The sequence below is a fragment of the Montipora foliosa genome, chromosome 8 (genome assembly GCF_036669935.1).
Source record: "Montipora foliosa isolate CH-2021 chromosome 8, ASM3666993v2, whole genome shotgun sequence".
Classification (NCBI taxonomy): domain Eukaryota; kingdom Metazoa; phylum Cnidaria; class Anthozoa; order Scleractinia; family Acroporidae; genus Montipora; species Montipora foliosa.
In genome coordinates, this window is record NC_090876.1 from 49,777,612 (window position 1) to 49,803,503 (window position 25,892).

Here is a 25,892-nt window from a genome sequence, read left to right on the forward strand (position 1 = left end):
TTTAATTGGTTTGCAATGAGGCTGTTGTTCAAATTAACCAATGAGAAACTTGTGCCACTTGTCCTGGGATCCACTGATTTGCGTGTAACACACGTGGCACAAACAGCTTTTGTACGGTAAAAAAAGTGTACATGCGGGAATTATAAATTTTTGTTGGGACCATAAACATGGCTGGTAGGAAGGCATGGCTAATAAGGTCGTGGCTTCTTATTCTTGTAAGTATAACTTTATTTTTACGACCTTGCTTTTCGAAAATGGACTGGCAAGTTCAGAAAAGAAACATAACGCCTCCAGCTTTTATTGCTCATTTTAAAATTACTGAAACCTGTTGATGGTTTCGATTCAATAGTTCGTAGGTTCATCCTTCCAAGGGAAGAAGAAGCTTGACAGAAGTTCAATCGTGGAAGTAAATGATATAAAACCATTCAAGAAATTACAAAGGACCCATACCAATTTACTAGTCTTGTTTGCAAAGAGCGGTGAGTGTGGATCTTACGTGACACATACAGTACACGTATAAAGAGTGAAATGGAGTGATTGAACCATTGTTTTTGCCAAATCGCTTCCTTTCTCGTGCGGTTAACTGGTTTTTGAAAGGAATATTCTGTGTCTAAAAAATGTTTTGCGTTTCAGATCGACATTTGTCCATTATTTATGTGTTCAGCTTGCTTTTGGAAACAAAACGTTTACTCGCTCTGAAATTAGTATGCAAATAATTATTCAGTTCGTTTGTCAACTTAAAAAAGAAGAAATCACGTCAAGAAAAAGGCCTTTGAATAGTTTTCAGAAAGATAAGTTTCTTTGCAATTTCCAGGTGGGACCCTTTAGAGGTAAGCACAGAAAAAAAAAACCACAAAAAGTGAAACAATTTTTTACTGGCCAATTTCAAAACATCCAGATAATTAAATGGGTGGATCATAACACTCATTGGGTGCTTTCCATTTAGCCAAAATTTCCGGAAATTTCAGGCTGAAGTCAAATGAAAAGGTCCGTTTCGGGTCAGTCCGACCGGAATATTTGGGACTACCTCTGGAGGTGGTCCTCTTTGACTGGTCAGTCCAGACTGACCGAAACGTGTCGTTCCGTTTACGAAAATTATCGTTTCCAGTCCCACTTCACTGTGATGTAACAGAAATTTCGGTCAAAATGTAAATGGAACGCTTCAGTTCAGTTGGAAATTGACTTTTGACCTGATGGTAAGGCATAATAGAAAGCACCCATTATTTTAGGCAAGTTACAGCATTGGTTTTGCCCCTGCCTCTAATTGGCTAAAAAAATTGTATGAGATTAAAAGCTGCTTTGATTTGAGTGGTTGTCAAAAGCAATAGCAGCCTAATGCAAATACGACATGACATTCTTTTTACTCTACTGACCTAATTGTATTATTCTTTTAAAAAATTCTAGATCGCGACGCTTCAAGTAAATTTGAAGTTCTAGTGGATGTTGCTGAGGAAATAAAAGGGAAAGCAACAATAGCTTACGTAAATTGCGGGTAAGCAGAACAAATTAAAGCTAATAATTATTTTTATATCATGTATAGTTCGTCCCTCGATGGCTTATGCCCAGTGTTATGCTAGGAAAAAAAAGGAAAGGGAGAAAATACTACCCAGATAATTTCCTTGATTGAAGGAATTAAGTGTTGGACTCTTCATTTTCTTACTTAGTTCTGGCTGTGCACAGAACTTTTGAGGCTTTTCCTTCTATTAAGAAATCTAAGAGGTGGGTTTACCAGTATTGCTAATCACTGTATACCGGTGTTGGTGCTTTTGTTGTAGACGTCTGTCCACATAAAGGGGCTCTCTGACTCAGATATAGCTTAGTGGATGCTCCTCTGGTTAGGAGAATTTTGGTAGTTACAATTCAAAGACCCGACATTTGACTCTCCTCATGTCTTTATATGTGCACGTCACACTCTTAGGAATTAAATGGGAGATAATTATTGAGTGGATGAAGAGATTGTTAACCCATTGAATCCCGAACCCCCCCATCATTGATGAATAAAATCGTCTTTGCATCTGATCTGACGGCTCTGACAGCAAAATCTATGAAGACTCCCTCCTAGGAGTCAATGGGTTAATTGAGTTTCAATTTAAGGGGTCCTCCTTGGGATAAAGACTAGTGAGAAAAGCTGTCAAAGCAAACACCCCTTTGGAGGGTTTTTTTTTATAAGCCAAAAGCCATGGGTTGATTTTATTTTTGTTTTATTTCTTTACAGGGGAAGTAAAGATACCAAAAAATTATGTAAGAAACTTAAAGTTTCACCTGAGCCGTTGGTGCTAAAACATTACAAGTAAGGCTGTGAATGCGTAGAATCCCTTGGTAGTCTAAAGGTCAGCACATATGAGGGGAATAGTCCCTGCAAGGAATCCCAGGGACCAAGTCCCTTTGTGTGAAATGGCCAGTTTTGCCGTAAAATCAGATAGCGGGGACTGAATTTGGTCCCTGTGACTGGTCCCGCAAAATCAAACTGGTTTAAATTTGCAAGTCACTGGGACTCCCTTCATGAAAACAGTTTGTGGTTCCTGCGACCAAATGAAACTTTGACCAATCATAAGCATGTAAACACTGTTCTGACTTTCGGATTTTATTTTGCTTGGCTTTGTGATAAACTATGGGTTAGCCTTTAGAATCAATCATGTATTTTACTATGTTGGAGTTCTTTTTTTAATAGTATGGTTTTTTTTTGCGGTACAGACTTTGGTATTCAGTCTGCATTTTTTGCACATTTCTGGTCATACATCTATGACGCACATAATTTTGTTTGAATATCAATCTATCAGTACTGTTAAAATGGTAGTCCAAGATGTCCTGGTTCTATTGCTTTGTCTGACTAGTAGATCACCATGACTGACCTATTTGTGGTTGTTTCTTTAAACTGAAGATGCCTTTGGGAGTGCTAATTACTTTCTTCATATATAATCATTTAAAAAATTACTTCCTGGTACAAGTCCTGAAGAACGTTGCTAGAATTACATTGTGTTTGGGTCATATCCTGTTTCTCAATCCATTGACTCCAAAACAATTAAACAACCCACCATTGACGAGTAAAATTGTTTGGCATTAGACAGGATAAAATTTATCGAGTCTCGCTCGACTTAGGAGCCATGGCATGAGTTTAAGTAATTTTCCTTATTTCCTCTGCAGGGATGGAAATTTTAATAAAGATTATGATAGAAAACATGCAGTGAAGGTATTATGAAAAAAACATAGTTTAAAGTATTCCCTTGGGGAATCAGTAGCATATTTAAAATTAAATAATACTAATACTATTTGTTTTCCAATTCTTCTTATTTTTTGTTTTAATCTTTGGTGCTCCAGTTTAGGTAGTGGTCAATTGTTATTTTGAACTTTCTATCTTGCTGCTAATAAACTGATAGTTGTTCCTGTTAAAACTTAGGTGAATTTAGGATGAGAAATTAGAGTTTTATTTTATTTTGCTTTATTCCTCACCTCAAAAGCACTTTCATTGACTCGTGTCTTTTTCCACATAAAATCATTTATCTTTGCAAGTACTGTAGATCTCTGTTGTTCCTTATTGCATTTAATTCAATTCCTACTATTTGGAGTTCTTTTCAAATAATTTTTCACTTTCCTTGGAAGTTTCATAAACGTTTTCTCTCAAAAAGCAAAGTGGCATTTACTGTGTCTTTATTTTTGAACTTGTTTATTGGTATATAATTATTTCAGTCAATTTTAAATTTTCTCAATGACCCCACTGGTGAGATGCCTTGGGAAGAGGAAGACGGCACTGAAGATATCAAACATATCAAAACTTCAAAGGTTAGTAAGAATTAAGAAACTTGTTTAGATACCTCATTTTAGAGAGTGGGAAGGGGTTGTCAGAAGGTTTTTGAAGTTGACCGCTATTTGACTAATTTTTAAATTTGGAGGTAAAGCTAAAAAAGGCACTTTATTTAACATTGTCAGTTCCTTCAGTTACAAAACTGGTGTCAATCAAAGCCAGCAGTGTGCCCTTTACCCGGTCCATCCCTCTGTCAGTGCTCAGTTTTTAACAAATATTTAAAGTGATAGCTATACAGATCAGAGGAAAGTTGAAACAGACCGGAAGTTTCTGAGGATCAACTGGGGAATTCTTGCTCCAAAAGTCGCACACTAACCAACTGAGCTACACCTGCTCCTAGCAAGGAGCAGGTGGAAGTGGAAAGAATTTATTTGCTAACCAACATTGTGATAGAGTATCTGACCAACCCTGATAACACTGTTGACAATCCAGCTAGTTGGTTGCTTGTGAAGTCAATGATTTTCAGTTGCATTAGTGCTCTTTGAGAAAGATCTTGAGTTATCTTTTGAAATGGAAGTCTTTAGGGGGTTGTTATTCATAAAAGTGGAAGATAATGAGATGTGTCACTTTAAGAAAATGACAACAAAAAAGTTAAGGATTAAAGTAAATGTTGTTTTTTATTAGGATTTTGAAAAGCTGACGTCAAAAGAGAAGAGGCCTATCATGGTGATGTTCTATGCCCCTTGTGAGTTAATTTAGCCAGTTTCAGTCATTAACCCCTTCACCACTGAACTGGCCCTAATCGACAATTCATCTGGCATTAAAATACAATCTACAAGTTTCACTCTTGGAGGAAAATGCTGTTTCTCATGAAGGTGACACTGACAGTCAATTTTTGCTCAAATGTCAAGGGACAGTTTATCAACAGTCAACTGAGTCAGTTGGGGAGCTGTTCTTCAAAATAACTGAATAAGGAGCAGAATAATATTGCATGCTAAACTTAACAACCAGCAGGCAGCTATCTGCAGCTATTCAAGGCCTGCAGGATGAAGGAAAAATATATTAGTATTTAATGACAAGTCATACCTGAAAGTTGGGGTGCCCCTGGAACCACCTACCCCCAAACCAAGTAGATAGACCACCCAAAGGCCTGCCCTACCTGCAGCCCCAGCCCTAACACCTGTCACATTAAACTGGATGAACAGTTGAGAACCTACTATGTAGTTAACATGTAATCATCCTGCAAAGGGAATAGGAGGGAAGGGAGGAGGGAAAATACGAGTTATACAAAATGTCTCGTAAAACTGTAAGCAAATGCAAAGGCACACGCATAGATGGCATCAGAATAACGCTGATCCGATTGAAGCCAGAACGCTCTGACATCACACCCAGAACAGTAATGCAACACTGGCAAATGCTGGAACACTAATCGCCCACAAGCAGACCACACCCATAACGCCCATGCTATGCTAAGCCCTGAGTACACTTGCTCCTAGTTGTTAACTAATTTGAATTGCATTTAACCTTATAAAACCTGTTAGTTTAAAACCCTGTGGCTTATTGACAATTCCTAGATGAACTCTTACATTTTTTCAGTGTGTAACATTACTTTAGTTTGCACTAAAGATTGCTGGTAATATGACTCAATTTTTTTTCTAGGGTGTGGCTATTGCAAAAAGCTAAAACCAGATTTTGCCTTGGCAGCCACTGAACTTAAGGGTGAAGCTGTGAGTTTTATTACATGTTTATGTCTCAAACAGTATAGGGCAATTTGTAGTTTGGCCAGTTTTGCAGCCCGTATTCAATAGCCACTTCATCAAAGCCTCTCCTGCACTTCTTGATTCAGTTGCCAAGAGAATAAATAATTATTAAATCTTATTAACGATCTGTTCTTAAGCTGTACTTCATTGGTTGTGGCATTCTGTTTTCTCCAGTTTAATTTGTTTAACCCAGAAAAGACACAATTTATAATGGTAACTTTTTGTTAATGGGACATGTATAAAAGTAAATTTATGTTTTAGGGCTACCGGAAAAGAAGACTCAAGGCTGCTGCCTAAGAAAATTTTAAGGGGGCCATCAGAGCTAAATGCTGAGAACTTAGGAGCCCAACATATGAAGTGAAAGGTGTTGCTGTGAAAAATTAAGGCGCCCAGAGCTGTTCTTTGGGAGCCCCAGGCTACCGGGCTCCTGTTAGGCAACAGCCTTGAGACTAATGATTTATAATATTATTCCTTGTTGGCCAAGCCAAGATAATACCTAAATTATTTATTTATATTTTTGATTCTACGAACATTATGTTTTCTATAAGGTTATGGCTGGAATGGATGTGGACACTTATGAAGGCTACACTGTAAGACAAAAGTTCAATATCACTGGATTTCCAACCCTAATTTATTTTGAGTAAGGATAGTTGATTATTCACTCTTAATTAGGGGACTTAAAAAGAATTTCTAGCAATTTCAAGCAGTTAAAAGAGCAGCTAATATCTGTAGGTAAGGTAAAGTCATGCACAAGCCAATGGGGCTCACACAACTGGAGCTAGCGTATCCCAATTTCAAGTAGCATGGATGCTGGTCAGTAGGTTGTACTTGTTTATACACCTGGATCGACAGAGAACAGTGTGCAGCAAAGGGTCTTGTCTAAGTAAACAACACAGTGGCTGAGCTTGACCTGGTACCAGTGACCCTGTGGTGGGGAATCTAAAGTGCTAATCACTACACCACTGTGTCTGAAAAACCATCCCAAAATGTGATATTTAAAAAAGATATATTTGAGAGGAAAGAGAGGTCAATATTTCTGTCCGTTTTCGTGCAGTTTTTGCATACAAATTAAAGGATGATATGACACTTTTGGTCTCACTGTTAAAATAATATTATGTCTGTAAAATCAATAGAGAGGGAAAAAGACTGATGCAGCTTGTCTCTTAGACATCGTTTTTGTTACTGAGACTGCTTTTTAACCATCTCCTGTGGATGCAGATGTACATCTGTTATTTTAATTGGCTGAAAATGTTCATGCACCTTGCCTCAGAAAAATAGACAAAAGTTATCATTGATGGCTATTTTCTTTTAAAATTAATTTCATATCTTTCTTTTGAACTCAAATTGTTATTCTGGAAAATAAGGCGTGTACTAATTGCAAAAATTTGACTCAAAAAAAGTTATGCTTGTGTTATTCAGGCCTCAGTTGTTCAAAAGATGGATAATGCTATCCACTGACTAGTGATTTATCCAGTGGATAAACACTGGCAAAACCAATTGAGTTATCTAGTGGATAGCACTATCCACCTTTTGAACAACTGGGCCCAGACTGCTATTTGATTCATTATTGAAATGATGTAACTGATGACATGCTCTTACTTTAATAATTTCCTCTAATTTTTGCAGTAGTGGCTATTGTAAATTAATTGTATATTGTGACATCATTTTGTCTTGCAAATTTAACTAACGCAGGGATGGTGAGGAAAAGTATCGCTATCAAGGGAAACATGATAAAAGCTCAATTGTGGAGTGGATGAGAAAGTGAGTTTTGTGTTGTTTTCATGTTGTGATTTTTGTTAATACCTTAGCAATGTTTAATGAATTCTTAACAACTGCTCTTTTCAGTCCATCACCTTCCACTCCTCCCGTGAAAGAAGATGAGTGGAAAGATGAACCCAGTGAGGTTGTTCATCTGTCCGACAGCACTTTTGATGATTTTATTGGCAGTAATCCATCCGTTTTAGTCATGTTTTATGCTCCTTGTAAGTATTTTTCTCTTACATGTGATTAATAACACATGCTATATGATTGTTCGGTTCCATAACCCTTTTAATTTGTGCCATTATATCAAGGACATTGGAGGAATAGTGGGGCTATTGCCCTACAACTTTCTTGTTTTTATTGCCTTTTTTGGGCTTGGGTCAATTTTCGCTGGGTATGTGCTGCTGGCCTCTTAAAACCCCTACCGTACCCCTTTATAGTCTATTTTGTGGCCAATTATAGACCCCATCTAAGTCACTTTTGGGTAAATGTAATTTTAGCGACCCTAACTTAGTCACTTTCTGTTTAAATATGCATAAACCTTACGTAAAGCCCTTTAATTGTAATTTAAAAACGGAATGTAATGCGCCTAGTAAATATTAAATCAACCGCGCTACAGCTTTTTCTGTAACAACTTTTTTTTACCGCAAATCTTTCCATTTTTAAATCCCACTAGCCAGAATTTTCTTACCCCAAAAATTTGCGACCCCATTCTAGTATCTCTATCAGGAACTCTGTTGGAAATGCAACCCCATCATAGTCAACTCAGTTGTGAAAATGTGACCCCATCCAGCGGCACATCCCCATTAGCCACTTAATAGGAAGTACATCTCCCCGGGTCAGCATCCAATGGCATGTTCTTGTACATTTACATCAGTTGCTTCTGAAGACCCAAACATTACACCAAAACCAAAAGATGGAAATGACTCAGTCTGGGGTCACAAAAATGAGCCAGTTAATGATGTATACCACAATAATTGTGCTATAAAATATTTTATTGTCATGTTTTTTTTTATTCAAGGGTGTGGCCACTGCAAAGCTATGAAGCCAGAATACACAGATGCTGCTCAGTCTATGAAGGAACAAGAGGTATCATCTTATTATGATGCTTTTGTGTGTTTTTCCCAAGGTTTGAACTCTACTTTTTGTGTTACAAAGTGCACCTCTCACTGCCCCATAAAATAATGTAACATTTTGTTTATGATAACATGCTAGATTAATTTATTTCTTGGTTTCAGATTCCAGGTGTACTAGTAGCTGTTGATGCAACAAAAGAGCAAGAAATTGGCAAAAGATATAAAATTGAAGGCTTCCCAACAGGTGAAATAATTATTATTGTTTACAGTAGGATTTTTTCCTTTGTGATTCTTTGCACAACTTCCTTCAAGTCTGGGTTTATTGTTTCTAGCTCAGCAACTGATGGTTCATTGTTGATATCTCAAGTATTACATGGGCTCTAATTGGTCAAATTGACAGGACATTTCATTAAATTTTGTACAGCTTCTTGCCCTCACAGTGCACTGCCTTCCCCTACGAAATTGGAGAGAAATGCACTAACATTAAACATCTTACAAAACGTTGTTTTCATGATGTACCCTAAGTCATGCTTTCTTGCACTGCTTTGATGGGCCCTTTGTTGGGCATCTTCAAGGCCAAAAATTAGTTCAAAAAAAGTTCAAAAATAAGGGTTGCAACTATTAGTTTTTATAACTCCTTTGGGTAGGAGCATATATATCTCAGCTTACTCTCAGACTATTAAGACTTTTTTTCTGGTTTGTACATTAGCCACATATTTTCTCAACTCTGCAAACTCACTTAAAATGATCCTTTTCCATTTTGTTTTTCAGTGAAATATTTCAAGTGAGTGCTCTATTTTGTTCATGAATGACCTGTTAACTTTTAAAGAGAATGGAAATTAAAGCTCAACTTTGTAAGCTGTTACTTTGTCAAATTTGTCATTGAATCTAAGTTATTTTGAACTTGCAGAGATGGTGAAGTTGCATTTGATGTGAATGAGAGAACTGCAGACAAGATCATTGAATTTATGAAAGAGTAGGTCATTGTGCCTTTGAATAACATTGTATTTCTTCATGCTAAAGGTGGATCGGACAAGAATGGTTGAGTTAAGTAAACACAGTTAATGAATTCTTTATAAATTTAAATGACTCAGTTTAGGTTTGCTTGGGATTAAATCTGAAAGTCTACTAACAGCTTTCTTCGCCTTCAAAGACATTGACAGCACATTAAGTTGACTTTGCAATTTCCGTATCAAGTGAAGCTATGAACCTCACACTTATGCCACTATCACTAGATTCTACATTTGTTGTTGTTTTTCCATTGTCTTTGTTTCCTTTCAACAGAAATAATTAGAGGACAAAATATCAATGCAGACGGGTTGTTCCATAATAAGAGCCCTGTGATTTACACCATGTGATATAAAGTGGCCAATAGTATTGCATGAAAATTAATGGGTGCATTATATTGTAAAATATTTTTAAATAGCGGTAATATGTGCAGTAGAAATGATGTTTCGTATTCCTTTTGTCACACAACTTTGTCATCTTTTCTTTAGTCCCAAGGAGCCTCCCCCACCCCCACCTCCTGAGAAAGATTGGCGTGAAGTTCCTAGTGAGGTCATCCATCTCACTGACGAAGCATTCAAGGGATTTGTAAAAAAAAAGAAACATGTTTTGGTCATGTTTTATGCTCCATGTGAGTTTGACTCCTTTTTTGTTTGTAGGAATTAATCACCTTATTAAATTCCAATCTTTTCAAAGTGTACACCCACACCGCTTTTACTGTAAGTCCAGTGTTCAAAGTACAACTTTCATGACAGACTGAGCATCTTAGTTGGTTCAATTCTTTGAGCTCAGTATGGGGCTACCATGCAGGTAGCTTTGGGTTCATCTCTGGCTGCCCAACCAGGGATTTAGCAAAGAATGAATTCACGCGGTTGAAGGTCCCCAAAGGGGCCTGGTAACAAGATTGTTCCCAGTGTCTCGCAAAACCGGCATTTTTCAAGATGGCGAATACAGAGAAGGAGAAGACACGCACAACAGTACTTAAAAAACAGTGCTTTTATTTCATTTCGGTCCAGTGTTGATAAATAGACCATATTCGTATTCCCAGTATTGGACTGGAACTAGCTTGCAATGGAGGCTAATTCGGGGGAATATATTAAAAAGTATTTGTATTTGAAAAGATTTCCCTGCATTAGCCTCCATTGCAAGCTAGTTCCAGTCCAATACTGAGAATACGAATATAGTCCATTCCAGTGATAAATCCACATACTCAGAGATTTTCAATTTTTTTTTGTAAACATAAAAAAATTGCGATCTTCTCGGTTGCTTTGATCAATGGCCAAAATTTAGCCGGCGATCACCCCTTTCTTCTCAAGCGGCTTTTTTCACTGGCAGCCAGCGCTTAGTGACATCCCTGCCAACCAAAACTTGTAGCATTACAATTATACATACTTAATGGACCACTCCCCATAGGGGCTTTTCAGGGCCAATGAAACACAATCAATGAAATGACAGAACAGGACAACAACAACAACAACAACTGTTAAGAATCTCAACTGGGCCAGGGACTACCAGGAACAAAATTCAATGAGTGGTTAGAACAGGTCTTGAACCTGGGATGCCCGGATCTCAAGGCAAGCATCCTAACCCCTAGGTCACACTGCCTCCCATTATAACATTCCGGTAAATAACATTGTCACAGTCACTGAAGCAATGTAAGCAGTGGTGTGGAAACCTTAACAAACCCCAAGGTTAAATGTGATTCTAATCCAGAACCATTTGCATGGCATGCTGCTATGCCACTCAGCTATTAAGCTTTCCAGGAGCTGGTCGGAATTACGAGTTTGTTTTGTTTCCTGTGAGAGGTTTGGGTGTGATTATTGTTAACATCCCACATCAGAAAGGTGTATATTTTGAAATGATTTTCTTAGCGCAAGATACATGCAGTTGATGAAGCAACATACCAAGTGAGATTTCCCTCTGGTAGAGTTAAAAGAAAGTGTTCAGTGTTTTTCTTTCTCCCACACCACTTGACCTGTATTGTAGTTCAGTGTTCTGTTCTACCAACTGAGGCAAAGGAATGTTTCTCTGTGTTAGGGTGTGGTCATTGTAAAAAGGCTAAGCCAGAATTCATGGATGCTGCTAAGCATGATGCAGAAAACAGTAAGGTAACTGTTGTTCTGTTTAAAGGTTAACACTGTTTTGTGAAGAGAAGGGACTGTTGTTGAAAGTTCCGAAAAATTTTCGGGCCCGAAAAGCCATTTGTGAATCTGCCAAACGCTTGTTCAGGAAAGCCGATCTTTTAAGGTGTTTTCAAGGTAACCAAAAGCAAACTGACTGAAGTTTGACGACTTAAATCTCCGGCCTCCGTTCTTGAGATACAGAGGGAATTTTGACACCTAAAAATGGCCCGTATAGTTTTGGAACTTTCGCGGAACAGGCCCCAGGTGAGGGTAGTCCTGAGAAGGACTGTTTTGGGTGACATTGACTGACGTTTGGACTACCTGGGTCATTTTCTTGACTCAAAAGATGACTTCCACTCAGGTGGTCAAAGGGTGATAGCCAAAACAGTCCTTCTCAGGACTACACTCACCTGGATGATCACACTTAACTTGCTAATGACTCCTGGGTTTACAGTCAAGCTAAGTCACACATGACCAGTATCCGCAAGACTGAAGTTCCTCTTTGGAATCTTGAATGGATCCCCTCTTGAATCATCCTCTTTTGAATGGTTCTTGAAGATTTTTCTGAAAGCTGCTATGGAAAATGCATAATAACTGAAAAAGAAATCATCAAAAACACTGTTTATTTCATAATAAAACGGAAGTTCATAGCTAACTATTTTCGATGTATCAAGGAAGTATCCACGGGAATTCAGAATCTTGTGAGCAAAGTTCAAAACTGGCAATGTCTCAGTCACTAGAATAAAATAATAAATCCTTTGTTTCGACAGCCAATAACAATATTGGTAACATCATTCAAGTATATCTTATCATCATCATTAGTCCTTTTTGCGCCATGGGACACATAAGGCCCCAAAGACTATCCCCTAACGTCCTCGTTCGTGGGAGGTGGGCAACAGTGGAGTAGGGGACTGCCTGTCAGGGTAAAGTACAGCGGGACTTAAAGCTCCCAGGGCCGTTACGGTATCTGTGAAGGCCTGGCACAAACTCTGAACAAGCTGCTATGGCAAGTCTGCAGAGGGCTAGTCACCCTCTCAGACTTAATCTACTGACTACAGAAACCGAAAAAAAAAGTATATCTTATGCTGCATCATTATTCTCCTAACCAGATAGCTTATGCTGCAGTGGACTGCACAGTTGAGACATCGCTTTGCAGTAAATTTGATGTTACTGGGTATGAATTTTTGTTCAATTCAGTTCAATTCAATCTTTATTTTGCACACTTTTTTTAAAATTTTATACTAATTACAAGGGTTGTAGAGAAATATATTATCACTCTAGGAGAGAATGGAGTCAAATATAAACTGAGGAATACAATGAAAAACTTCAAGTTTTGAATGTCAAAAATGCTCTTTAACTGTGATGTGTGTTTATTCGAAATTCCATAATTTGTGGAACTGTTTAAACAAAGGGTCACTTTGTTTTCGATTAACGTTTGACTATTTAGAAGAGCACTTGATACTGAGAAGCAAAACTGGCTAAACTCTAGAATACCCGGTCACAAATTTGCAAATGAACGCTGCTGCTTTTAGTAAACAATAGTAAACAACAATAATGTCATTTTGTGTTTCAGCTATCCAACTTTTCGATACTTCAACTATGGCAAGAAAGACTTCAAGTACACAAGGGGTCGCGAGGCTAAGGATTTCATCCAATTCATGGAGGACCCCCGTGAGGGTCCCTCAGCACCTCCCCCTGAGCCTGAGTGGTCTGATCTACCCAGTCATGTGCATCATTTGACTGATGACAGTTTTGATGACTTTGTGAAGGAACATGATTCAGTTCTCGTCATGTTTTATGCACCGTGTAAGTTCTGTACCTGTCTGCCTCTGTCTCTCTATCTCGCCGACGCACAATGAAATTAAGGCTTTCGCCCGCTGCTTTTAAATTCATTCGAGCATGATTGCTCATCCACGATGGCGATCAGTATTCGTAGCGAAACAGAGAATTAAGTCTCAAAAAACGAAGGCCCGATTCTTTCGACCGTCGCTTGGGAATACTACGAAAAAATCCCGAGTCTTAAGCAGGAGTCGAACCTATGACCTCCAATAAGTGACTTAGAAACAACCTTTTATACAATTTTACGAAACAGATTGCCGGTGGGGGCATTTTTTGCAAAAGATGTTATACAGCTCTGCATGTGACCATTGTTGAATGACAAATTATCCGTATATGCCTGAGGTATTAAAATATCAGTGACTCACAATGCTTGATGCGACTCATTCACAAGTTGCGCTACAAAGATTGCCTGTGGTGAAATGGTAAAACGTTGATTTTAATTTGAACTTCGGTGTCCACAGTTAATGAAATGCACAAGAACGTGATAGAATGACCGATTTGAAACAATTTTAGAAAGTCCATAGATCTTTAGTAAAAGAGAGATTTTTTAATCATTTTATGATTTAGGGTGTGGTCACTGCAAGGCAATGAAGCCATCTTATATGGATGCGGCTGAAGAGTTGGCCAATAAGAATGTAAGTGTTGGGCTGGATTGTTTCGTTAACCTGAGGAATGGAACGGATTTAGAAAAGATGGGTGGAGAGATACTGTGAAACAGAGTTTGAAATTAAATCCGTGAACAATCACTCAAAGTTGTTAATCAATTGCTGTTGATCTGATACGAATTCCGTTCATTTGTATTGAGTTTTCGCTCGATTTTCTCTGTGAAAATTGTTTTAAAATAAAGCAGTGTAAAGCACTCAATGTTGATGCTGAGTTAGTAGTTGACCCTTTCACTCCAAGGAGTGATCGGTATGTAAATCTTCCTCACAATTTCAATGAAATATCAGTCAGACAGGTATTGAAAATGAAGAATATCATCAGCTTCAAAGATGTGATCTTGATGTAACACCAAATTCTCATGGCTTCCCAGCAAAGGAACCCTTGGTACTACTTAGTAGAATGAATGTATGTTTCAGTGGTAGGAATGATAGGGTTAACTGTATTCGCGTCAGTTTTGTATCACATTGGCAAACTCGAGGGGACGCCATGTGCCCGAGAGCTTGTAAATGTGATGCAACTCTGCCGCTCAGTTATAAACGTAACTTGTCAAAGGCAACCAGGGAACTTCATATAACAGAGCCATCCGTGCTTTTAACCACCCGATCGACGAGTCAGGAATAGGCTAGTTTCGTATTCTAACTGTTGGACTGGATCTAGCATGAAATGGTGGCTAATGCGGGCAAATTAATTTGCATTTGGAAAGATTTGCCCGCATTAGCCTCCATTCCATGCTAGATCCAGTCCAGCCGTGAGAATTCGAAAATGGTCTATTGGGTGTGTCTCACGCCTTTACATGGGAGGGGAAGTGGGTGCATTCTCCAGTACCACTTAGTCTTTGATGGCCGTTGACGTTTGTGAAGTTTTTATTCAACCGCTTTATATTTGGCGTTTTCTATTTCAAAACTGTTTGTTGACAAAATGGTTGTTCTATTTGATACTGATGATCTTGTCACTTTGATGCAGGTTCGCGGTGTTCTTGCTGCTGTGGATTGTACCAAACAGAAATCGTTGGCAGAGAAGTTCGAAATAAGAGGATTTCCAACGGGTAAGTTGATACCTTACGGAGCCACGGGGGACTTATGATGGCATTGAAAGCCGCTGTTAGAAACATACTCACATCTTTGGACTTTCGTGAGTTTTTTTCAACTCGTTCGACTTGTGCGATCTGGCCAGAAGAAAATAAATAGATTAATTGATCGTGTGAGTGCAATCGGACTGCCTCCTGTGCCTCATGGCGTGACTATGTCATCCATGAGCTAAATACAGACAACATCATTTATTATCATTATTTACCTTGTGGTCATATTCTCCTGAAAATTGTAAGTCTTTTTGGACTGAAGATTTCAAAGCCATACTCCCAAGAAATTTCAAGTGCGTAAAAAAAACATTTCTTTGCTGGTTCTTGTGTGTACGTTTTCTTCACGCATCCACTATATTCAAATTAGGGCTTTCACTTGTTAATCAAACAATGCTACAGATATATTAAATTTTGCTTACCTTGTTGCTTTTTACATGTGACTGGCAAACTGCAAACAACTCATAGTGAAATACTTCAGGTGAGAAATAATTTTTTATTGTTTTTAGTATATAATTATATCGTCATGTGTTGCCTGTGCCAAATTGTTCAGAGTTATTTCACTTACCATATTACGCATACCCTTCTTACTACCCGGTCTAGAATTTCTGTTGCCATCTGGAGGGTTCTCTAAAGCAGTCATTTAACGATATTTACACGCCGAAGTTCCCCCCATACCCTCATCACCCTGCCCAGGACGAGAAAACACTGACGTGCCGTGGAGTACCATTGCAATTAATAATATATCGTCAATATTCCCCAGGAAAGGCGTGTTTTCGAGAGATTACCGCAAATCAAGAACAAAAGAAGATATTGTGGATTTCATGTTCTAGTAAGTAAGCGTGCTTTTAAAGCAATTGAGAGCGTTTTTTATGGAGTTTCTTAAGTAATTTCAATATTGCTTCGGCGTTGCATTTGAACGCTTCATCAGACTTGTTTAAATTTCTTTTGCCAAGCATTTGGTGGTATGATTGTAGCATCAGTTCTAAATTTTTTTTTCATTTTGTAGCTCTGATGATTCTGATACTGCTGAAGCCAAACCCGCCAAACCTGATAGACCTGTTGAAGTGCCTTGGAACGAAGAGGACAATGACGTGTTTCATTTGACTGAAAACACGTTTGACGAGTTTATCCAGATACATAGTTCAGCCTTGGTCATGTTTTATGCTCCCTGTAAGTAAGTATTTTAATTGACAAAAAACAGAACCTCTAAAACAAAGACAAAGACGGGAATGGCGCAAGTGACTTCTGTTCCGTCTTTTTTTTTTTGTCTACTTACAAATTCCCTTTGAATTCCAACGAAAAATTCGCCTGCGCAAAAATCGTTGTCTTTGTGTCAAGAGAACCAAAAATCCATCTCTTGTTTGTTTTTTTTTCATTTTCTTGCTACAACTTCGGGTTAGCTGTTACATGACCCAAGCGTCGTCTTCTGCACGTAATTGGGTTGAAATTTGGCAAAATGACCATGTGTGCGGTGTAAAGATATTTCTCGCTTTTTTTGGCTGCCAGCCCTTGTATATCAAAGCATACGAATTATCTTATGCCTTGGTTTTAAACACAAGCAGACTTCCATTATTTGTGTGCCTCGTTTTCATCAACTAAAAGGCATATTGATGCCGTTACTTGTAACTCACGCATTGAGTGACATTCAAATAATCGGCAGCATCAGGGATTAGCAATTTTGTTTTGTTACTCTCTTCAATTCATTTAGGGTGTCCACACTGTAAAAGGATCAAACCGGAATATGCTAAAGTGGCTAAGGAAGTTAACACAGAGAACATTGTTGAAGGAGCTTTGGGCGCTGTGGATTGTACAGCGGAGAAGCAACTTTGCACTAAACAGGAAGTCAAAGGCTATCCGACGTGTGAGTACTTTCATTTCCGGTTGTGACAAGGCAATACAACTGACTTTAAGTAGCGGATGGTGTAAAACGAAGAAAACAAGATATCTGAAGCTTTGTACTAAAATAAACACCAACGAAAACCCTCTAAGTTCTCACGCTAAAGAAAACCTCAGATTTGATTGGGTATATTAAGAACCACAATTGTGGCAAATGGCACTGAAAAGTCACGTTGAAAGTTCCGTTGGTCTGAATTCAATGAGAACTTGTTTGATTCTAATTTATGTCTTGCCTTTTAGCTACATATATTGAGTTGTGGAGAAGTGATCCTCACACGTATCTGGACAATTTTAGCAATAGACTATTTTACATTTGTGTGCTTAGTTACCTGGCCTGCAAATGAAAGTGAGGCTAGAGTTAACCTTGTTTTGATAGAGACCTCACTGCTTTTCTTATGTAAATTCCAACTAATCAGCATGAGAACAAGATCGTTAACATGAGAAAAAAAGTGAGGTCTGTATCATAAAAAGGTCAACTCCAGCCTTTCAGCCTTACTTTCATTTAAAGGCCAGGGGTCTGTTTCTCGAAAATCCCGAAAACTTTTCGGGCCCGAAAAGCCATTTGTGAAACTGCCATCCGCCTATTTTGGAGAGTCGATCTTTTAACGTGTTTTCAAGGTAACAAAAAGAAACATGTCTGTGAAGTTTGATGACTTAAATCCTCTCCGTTCTTGAGATACAAAGGGAATTGTGACACCCGAAAATGGCCCGTAAAGTTTTGGGACTTTCCAGAAACGGGCCCCAGGTCACAAAGCACATAAGTGTAAAAAGATTAGGTTTATCAACGGAGTTGATAATGTAAATTGACCACCGTACAGAGATTCTAGAATCTCTGTACGGTGGTCAATTTACATTATCAACTCCGTTGATAAACCTAATTTTTGTATACTACTTCCCCACCGACGCAGCACCACAGTTTCTTTAGAAACTACCCCTTCATTTAAGTGTAAAAAGGTCTATTGTCTCTTATAGACACCTGAAACATTCTGGGATTCGAACTCATGACATTTATTTCATTCATCGACTTCTTCACGGGAACACATGAACCCAACAAATTGACCTGCTCCCAACCGAGTGGCTTCACAGCCCAGTTAGTGGTGCAATTGCACCAGCATCGCAGAGGTCATGAGTTCAAATCCCGTAGAAGCCACCTGAATTTTTCAGATGTCTATGAGAGGCAGTTGCTTAAAATTGTTCAGTTAATTGCGAGGATCACTTCTCCATTTCGTCTCCATGACCCTCACTTCAAAAATACATTTATTTCATTTATTGAGTTACCGGTAGTTCTCAAAGGAAAGAAATACGTTAGAATTTAAGTTAAGAGAAATTTTTAGGGTTCATAAAGAGCAGAAGCCTGCTGTTTGCCACTTGATATAAGCTTCCAATGCAAACCTAAATCTTTCCATTTTATAACTTAGTGTCTAGACAAAGAAAAAACTCCGTTTGGCCAACAAAATAGTTGAATGTTAAGTTAACCGGTCGCCATAGGATGCAATACGTACATAGAGAAGTTTTGATCTCTTTTGTTGAGTTTAATAACGCTCATTGGCAAAACCCGCCATTTGCTTTTAAGGGTACAATGGGAAAGATGAATGTTACAGTGGAAACTCATGAGCTAGCACTTGTCTTGGTGTTTTACAAAAAGGAACTGACTTCTTGTTTTTATTTTGTTTTCTTTCCTCAACTTTCTTGGAACAGTGAAATACTTCAAGTGAGTATTGTGAGTAAAAATGAGAATGATTCTGTTTCAAGTTACTCTTTATAATCCTTATACTGCTCCTTTACGCACCCCTTGCCTGTAAACATAACTTGGGTTACCTCCCAGTGGCTACAATTTCAATGAGGTCTGATTTTAAGTTTTGACCAGTTGATATTTCGTGTTTAGCAAGAGCTGGAGTGGGTTACCTGTGGCATAGCAACATGCCGTCATGATAAGATTTCATCCACAGACACCGAACATCACAAACCCTTTCTTTCCAACAAACAAACTTCACCAAAAGTAAGAACAGCAGTCAGTCAAGACAAATGATTTGAGAGCCACATTTATCGTCGTTTTTTTTTTTTCCACAAAGGTTCAATGAAATGAATGTCTTTTTTTCAGAGATGGTGAATTTGCTTTCAAGTATACCAAGAAAAGAAGTGCGGAGGACATCTTAGCTTTCATGAAGGAGTAAGTCAAATTTGGAACTGACGAGCTGAGGATAATTGTCATTTGCCAAGGATTTAAAGCAAGCATGTCAACTGCCACTACAGCATTCTTGTTATTTTTTGGTGATTGTGATTTTGTTTGCGCCCCAGTCCCAAGAAGCCTGCTCCGCCTCCTCCGCCACCTGATTGGAGCAAGGAGCCTGGAAAGGTACATTTCTTGACAAGTGAGAATTTGGATTCATTCCTGGCTGAACACCCATCGGTGCTTCTTTTGATGTATTCATCTCGTAAGTTCCACCTGTAGTATTATTGTATTTACGGAAAAGCGTAGAAAAGTACACGGGCCAATGTGGAATAGCTTCATAGCCGGTTCGTGGAAGTCGCCGTTGCCCAAGCAAAGTGTTCTTGGCTTTTTAAAATTGTAGAGGCAGAAGTCTTCCGTCGTTCTAGTGACAGATTCTTTTTATTTTGAGTTAACGGTGAAATTCGACCAGACTGGGCAGTAGACATTACTAAGCTATTTAGCGTACTAGCTACTTCGTGTATCGCTTGCCTACTTGATAGGAGAGGGAAAGAGGAATTGATTCGATGTGGAATTTGTGTGTCATGATGTGCTGCCTATCGAACTTACTGAAGAGCGTTCCAAGTATTATTATAAAATAATTAGGATAGTACGCGCACTCTCATAGGTCAATCTCGAAAGTTATGCAAACCCTCGACTGCGTCTCGGGTTTGCATGCTTGTCTCGAATTCTCCCAACTCCCCCTTGTGTTTAGATGAGGCTATGGAAACACGGAAAACGTCCTCTATTGCTTAAACATCGAAGGTGCTAAGGAAAAGGTTGGCAAATCAAGTTCCAATCACCACCGTTTTGTCAATGTATTCTGTGTGATATCGTATGAAACTCTCGAAGAGGATTAAAAGTATCAAACCTTGAGTCTCCAGTTTCATCTTATTTATCTTTCTATGCTTTTACAATTTTATTGTTTTTCAGTTTGTGGTCATTGTGTTGCTATGAAACCGGCTTACTTTAAAGCTGCAGAAATCTTGAGTGAAGAGCTTGTAAGTATTGATTGAGAACGAGATCGAGTTTGCCTCGTAAGAATTTTTCTTGCAAACCTTTTAGGCCTTTTCGCGATTGGTTTGGATCTGCATTGCTACGCAAGGTGATTGGATTAAAAGTGTAGTCAATTAGAGACAAACGAAAAACCGGTTGTGACTTGTTTGTCACGTTTTCCCGCGCAAAACGCCGGCTGTAGGTATTTTCCTTGCGTCATGATTGGCGCGCTCGATTTCCTGCGTTTCTTTTGATTGGCCAAAAAAATGACTAATTAATTTCTTCATTTTAGCCATCTGCCTCTCTTGCTGCCTTGGATTGTATAAAGTACAGAGCTGTCTGCAAACGGTTTAAAATCAATGGTTATCCTACAGGTATTTCTTTACGAATTTCTTACTGTGCAATGTAATCGTAAATCCTCGATTTGTAATGCTTATGTCACGCTCTTGGACCTATTAACATTTTTCTTTTTTCCTTTCTTTCTTTCACGTCTTCCTTCGTTCCTGTTATGGTTACTCAGCAAAGTACTTCAGGTAAGAAACAACATTTCTTCGAGAACGATGCGAAAGTAGTTTCAATTGAGTGAAAGTCTTTGAACGTAGGAAATAGGAACAGTTTAAGCGTACGCGAAACGTTTTTTCTTGTGTCCGACATATCCGGAGGAACGAGCCATTGTCCATCTCTACAGTTGTTCCTCGCTGGTGGCGAAGGTATGTGGACGACTCCAACTACATATATTTGAAGAAAACGGACGCAAAGCTTTTCCGCCAGCATTCGAACTCTACTGACGTTAACATCCAGTTCACAATAGCATGCCAGACTGAAAAGGGCCAAAGCACTTTTTTTCTGGACTCGCGGGTTACAATGTTAAGCGATGGTTCGGTGGAGATTGATGTCCACACCAACAAATATCTTGACTTTGCATCTCACAAATTAGTGCAACGCAAAGAGGGTGTAGTGACAACACTCCTTAACAGAGCCAACTACCTCCATTCATGCCCTGAATTAAGAACAAACAAGCGGGAGAGAGTTCTAGCCAATTTAAGAGCAAATGGGTATACTGATAGTGTTCTAAAGAAGTGCCTGAACAAGGCCAAACGCAGGCAGTCACAGGAGAGGCCACTGGGGTTTGCGGTCCTACCTTACGTAAAGGGTGCATCTGATCGCGTGGGCCTTATCCTCCAAAAATGTGATAGTCGGCCAGCTTTTAGACCTATAAGAACATTAGGCCATATATTCAAGAAGCCCAAAGACCGACCAACGATCGACCGTGCAAGGGATACCATGCAAAGTGAGTTGCCGTGACTGTTCTTTCACTTACGTTGGAGAGAGTAAGCGTTCGTGTAACTCGCGCGGAGCCGAACATGATCCAGGTCGCGCGAGCAACAGCGAATCAGCAATCAAACGGCATGCTGAGTCCACGGATCACAACATCCATCCGAGGCATGCGCACATCCTCGAACGGGATGTGATGAACTATCACAAGAGACTTTTCTTGGAGTCGTGGCATTCCATTTTGGACAGCGACCCTGTTGATGAGAGGAAACCGCTCCCTCGCGCTTATATACCGTTAATTTCAAGTTAAATAACGACAGCTTCTAGCTCGAGCAGTAACGATCGTCGTAGCTCTGATGAAGGTGGATAGAAGCACCGAAATTTAGCTATAAAGAAAACCCAGATCGGATTAAGAGTACTTTTGAAAAATCAACTTTGTTTTTTCATTCTTTTACAGTTGTAGCTAAGTTACCTGGCCTAAGAATGGAAGCGAGGCTGCCGGTGACCCTGTTTTGATAAAAACCTTCGTGCTTTTGTAATGTTAATACGGACTAATTAGAATTACAACAACACAATTTACATGATAAAAAGCAGTAAGAGCTGTATCAATACCGGCAGCCTCGCTGCCATTCATAGGCTAGGTCGCTGAGCAAACAACTGTAAAATGGCCTATTGCACTCCTTAGGAATGGCGAATTCGAGAAAGATTATGAAGGCGACCGATCCGTAGAAGATATCATCAACTTCGTGAAGACGTAAGTAAGCAAGAGACTGAATTATTTCACGTTTTGTGTGCAATTCACCTTGGTATTTGCCCATACTCTGTTGATTTTTGAAATTCCTTTATATTCATTTCCCCTAAGGAGCGACCCTGGATTCACTTATGACACTCGAAATTAAATTCTGATTGTCGTTTGCTTGTTTTGTGATTTAAGTTTGTAAAAGAAACGTTTTTGCCTTTTGTTCCTAGCTTAAGTGGTATCAGTAAAGCCCCAGTCGAAAACATGGACGAAGAGGAGAGCAGACAAGAAATCGAAGAAAACCAAACAGAAACCAAAGGATTAAAGATCTTAACGGGGACAAACTTCGATGCATTCTTGTCCCAGACAGAGCATGTCATAGTCTTGTTTTTTGTCCCGTGTTAGTACTAAAATCCCACACTGCTTACAATTCTCGTTAATTCCTTAGTTTGTTCTGAAATTTACCGTTAATTAACAACATTTTGCTCTGGACAGCTCTTGCGAAAACAGAGCAAACAAGGAAAAGTTGTCATATCCTTGTACTATTTTTTAACCACGAGCTTCGATTTTGGGGGAATGCGGCTTCTTTGGGCTTTATCACCGATGAACAAGACATCGAGTCATTTAACTTAAGAAAAGCAAACATACTTTAACGTTTTGCATGGGAAATCGCCACCTTACAAGATGATTATTTCTGCGCTTTAAGGGGTCTTGATTTACCGACGTTTGTAATTGATTCAGCTTTGTATTTGACACGGCGATTGGCCAGATACGATAACCTCGATTTCATTTTTCCCTTTTTTCGCGTGTTTTTGACATTGTTCTTGTCGTCCGTTTCACCATCAAATGTCTTTTTGTTTTCGCAGGGTGTGGCCATTGTCAGAATGCCAAGCCCAAATTTCTCAGGGCGGCTGAGGCCTTTGCCAAGGAAACTAACAAAGCCTTTACAGCGGTTGACTGCACCCGAGATGGTGGTGAGTTGAATGCCTGATAGAATAGTGTAGCGGTAGGATGGCGAACGCATTTCTTGCTACGCCCGTATATAGTGTTTTCACGTGACTTCACGACGGCCATGTAGGTGTTCCTAAACAATAAAACGGCGGCCATGTTGGTGTACCCAACTAATCCTCCGGGAATTGAGCTCTATTATCATGCAAACGTTTTCTTTTGTTTTGGTGAAAAAACAAGGCTACTGATCATGTGAGTAAAAAACACTGTATAGGTGGTTTTTACGTTACGTGATCGCAGCCATGTTGATGGACGAAAACAAACGATCTCTCGTTCGCCTGTATCTCTAGCAATTGGTTGCAAACCATCTATACTCGTTTTTTAAAGGGTTTTCTTTTAACAACTGTGCCAATTTCCCTTGATGGCTGCGTGGGAGTCCCTTTGCCCTGCAATCGACTTCTTTTTCTGAATTTTTTTTCACAGATTTGTGCGACAAGCAAGACGTAAACGGCTATCCGACGATCAAGTATTACAAATTTGGCTCGTTCTTGGTCGAATATGATGGCAACCGAACTGAGGAAGACTTTGTAGCTTTTATGACGTCACCTCCTCAACCCCTCCCTCCTTATCAACCTGACAGCGACGTAGGGGACAAGAGAGACGAACTTTAAAATCTGTTTTCTTACAAAAATGTTTTGGAACATAAAACTAGTTTATTCGCGTCCATTCATTTTCGTGAATTTTTTGCTATTAACTCGCTGAGTTGCCTCCTTTTCGATCGTCATTTGCCATCCACCAAAACCTCACGTGGCGCTGGCTAAAATGTACACAGTGAGACATATTCTTCTCTTATGGCACTGACGCGCATGCGCGAAAATCGCAACCTCGTTCCCAGGTCCGTCCTACTCTCCGCGGTGAAAAGCCCTGGGAACGAGATTGCGAAAATCGTGGTTATGAGAGAAAGATACTAAGTTCAGAAAGTCACATTCTTTTACTCTTTACCGCTGTATTTTAATCTCAGCAGTGATTCCTAACGACTAGTCTTTAAGTAATTGTGATAACTGCCTCTTAAAAAATATCTTACAAAGTAAGAATTTTATCATCTTGCCTCGCCAACCGGATATCGACAGAAGCGCGCTGAAGCAAAAGTAAGGGTCCAAGCCTCTCCCTCGTCTGAATCACTTCTTTGTTTTAATGTTTAGTCACATTTTCGAACTTAAAAAGTGAGTCTAAAGGGAAACATGGCTTTGCCGGATAGAATGTGATGGAATCGAGGAAGCGTTAGAACAGATACGCAAGTCATTGCAGGTCTATTTTGTTATTGAAAAGTTTTGTCTTTTAACATGACCAACATGAATTCATTTTCTCGTTTTAACGAGTGTGAGATCGAGCCTCGTGTAGGGAAACTAGCCTCGATTTCATGTTAGTTCCAGTATTACTAAGAAATTTATGAATGAGTTTGGTTATGAGTATTTTCACCACAAAACGTGTCAAATTTAAAGTGAAATTTATCGAAATAAATGAGATTATCCTGTATAAGAAGTTGTGTTTGTTTTCAACCAGTGCCAAAATAGACTTAGTCGTAGTTGGCGCTTTTTCTTTTGGTTTTAAGGTCTAATGGAAACGAGAGAACTTGTCAACGAACAACGCAAACTTGACATTATTCCCCTCCAACATAAAAACTCGCGTATAAGAACCTAAAATTTAAGAACATTTTAGGCTAAAATTTCATTTTAAACCCCCTTTTCAAAAGAACCTATTTAGCCTAAAATTTTCAAAATAAAGAAAAAAATTGTTTAGGTTCCGGTCAGTAAGACATGCATGCTAGTACTTTGAAAACTTACAGAAGTTACTGTATGGTTATCGTCTAAGGCCCGTTTTAACCGTCGCATTTCACATGTGCCGAATCAAATCTGCAAATGAGCGAAAACAATAGATTTTTCTCATTTGCATTAGATTCAGCACATGTAAAATGCGACGTTTAAAACGGGCCTAAACTGCATTCTAGATAATTCTTTAACACAGCTTTATACCTATTCCATATCACATATGCCCTGTATTAGTTACCTGTGCTGATCAAAAGTGCACCTAAAATCCCACTAAATACCATTTCAATAAAAACCTATTTAGGCTAAGTACACCTTTTTCCAAAATGGCCTGCATTTAAATATTCTTTTGTTTTTATTCAAATTAGCCCTTGATGCCTCGTTCTTAAGCTTAAAATTCAAAAGAATATTCTATCTTGAACGAGGCAACAAGGGCCAATTTGTATGCGCATAAATCAGCGGCCGTTTTAGAGATCACTTCTTTCCATCCCTCAAACCGACATTTCCCTTATTATTCAACTTATACGACGTACAGTCTACTTTAGACTTCAAATCTACTTCAACGAAACAAAGATTTTAAACAATCTGAGAAGATTCACAATAGGCGAGGCAAAGAGTTGAACCATGATCGCTGGCTTCACCATGCAGTTTTCGATATACACTAGACTAACGAGACAAACTCCTGGAAAATCGAATTTTAGAGTATTGGAATAGTAGTACCCAGCAAAACAATTGAAAGTTAACCGTCTTCAACGGGGTTTTTAGACCTAAATACTGTAGATCAGCGCGGCATAGCTTAGAAATGCTATTTCTTGTTGAACTAAAGCTGTAATTCTGCCTGTTTTCATTCTTTTTAGAGAGCTTGTCAATATTAACATGGGATATTGCGTCGTGTAATTGTTACGAAATGTCCAATGTCAGTTTGAGGGATGGAAATTAGTGTTCACTTAGAGACA

General features: G+C 38.9%; 1 protein-coding gene across 1 annotated transcript; it reads left to right on the plus strand.

Moving 5' to 3' along the window:
• The first annotated feature begins 95 nt into the window (after window positions 1–95).
• Window positions 96–25,699, plus strand: LOC137968053 (probable protein disulfide-isomerase A4). Its single transcript, XM_068814675.1, has 35 exons — window positions 96–215; window positions 350–479; window positions 1,405–1,492; window positions 2,216–2,290; window positions 3,145–3,190; window positions 3,688–3,780; window positions 4,427–4,487; window positions 5,402–5,469; window positions 6,051–6,142; window positions 7,195–7,263; window positions 7,348–7,484; window positions 8,285–8,352; window positions 8,502–8,583; window positions 9,111–9,123; window positions 9,250–9,315; window positions 9,836–9,975; window positions 11,382–11,452; window positions 12,577–12,641; window positions 13,041–13,273; window positions 13,874–13,941; window positions 14,933–15,014; window positions 15,513–15,525; window positions 15,808–15,876; window positions 16,054–16,217; window positions 16,756–16,908; window positions 18,642–18,654; window positions 19,045–19,113; window positions 19,242–19,378; window positions 20,086–20,153; window positions 20,441–20,522; window positions 20,669–20,681; window positions 22,109–22,177; window positions 22,393–22,562; window positions 23,029–23,136; window positions 23,594–25,699. The coding sequence occupies exons 1-35, from the start codon at window positions 168–170 to the stop codon at window positions 23,779–23,781; spliced, it is 3,111 nt and encodes a 1,036-aa protein (XP_068670776.1). The 5' UTR covers window positions 96–167; the 3' UTR covers window positions 23,782–25,699.
• Window positions 25,700–25,892: the final 193 nt, after the last annotated feature.

Coding starts and splice junctions, on each gene's coding strand:
- LOC137968053 (XM_068814675.1), top strand. CDS start 168: ATGGCTGGTAGGAAGGCATGGCTAATAAGGTCGTGGCTTCTTATTCTT. Junction 7,485..8,284: donor AGTCATGTTTTATGCTCCTT/GTAAGTATTTTT, acceptor TTTTTATTCAAG/GGTGTGGCCACTGCAAAGCT. Junction 12,642..13,040: donor AGTAAATTTGATGTTACTGG/GTATGAATTTTT, acceptor TTTGTGTTTCAG/CTATCCAACTTTTCGATACT.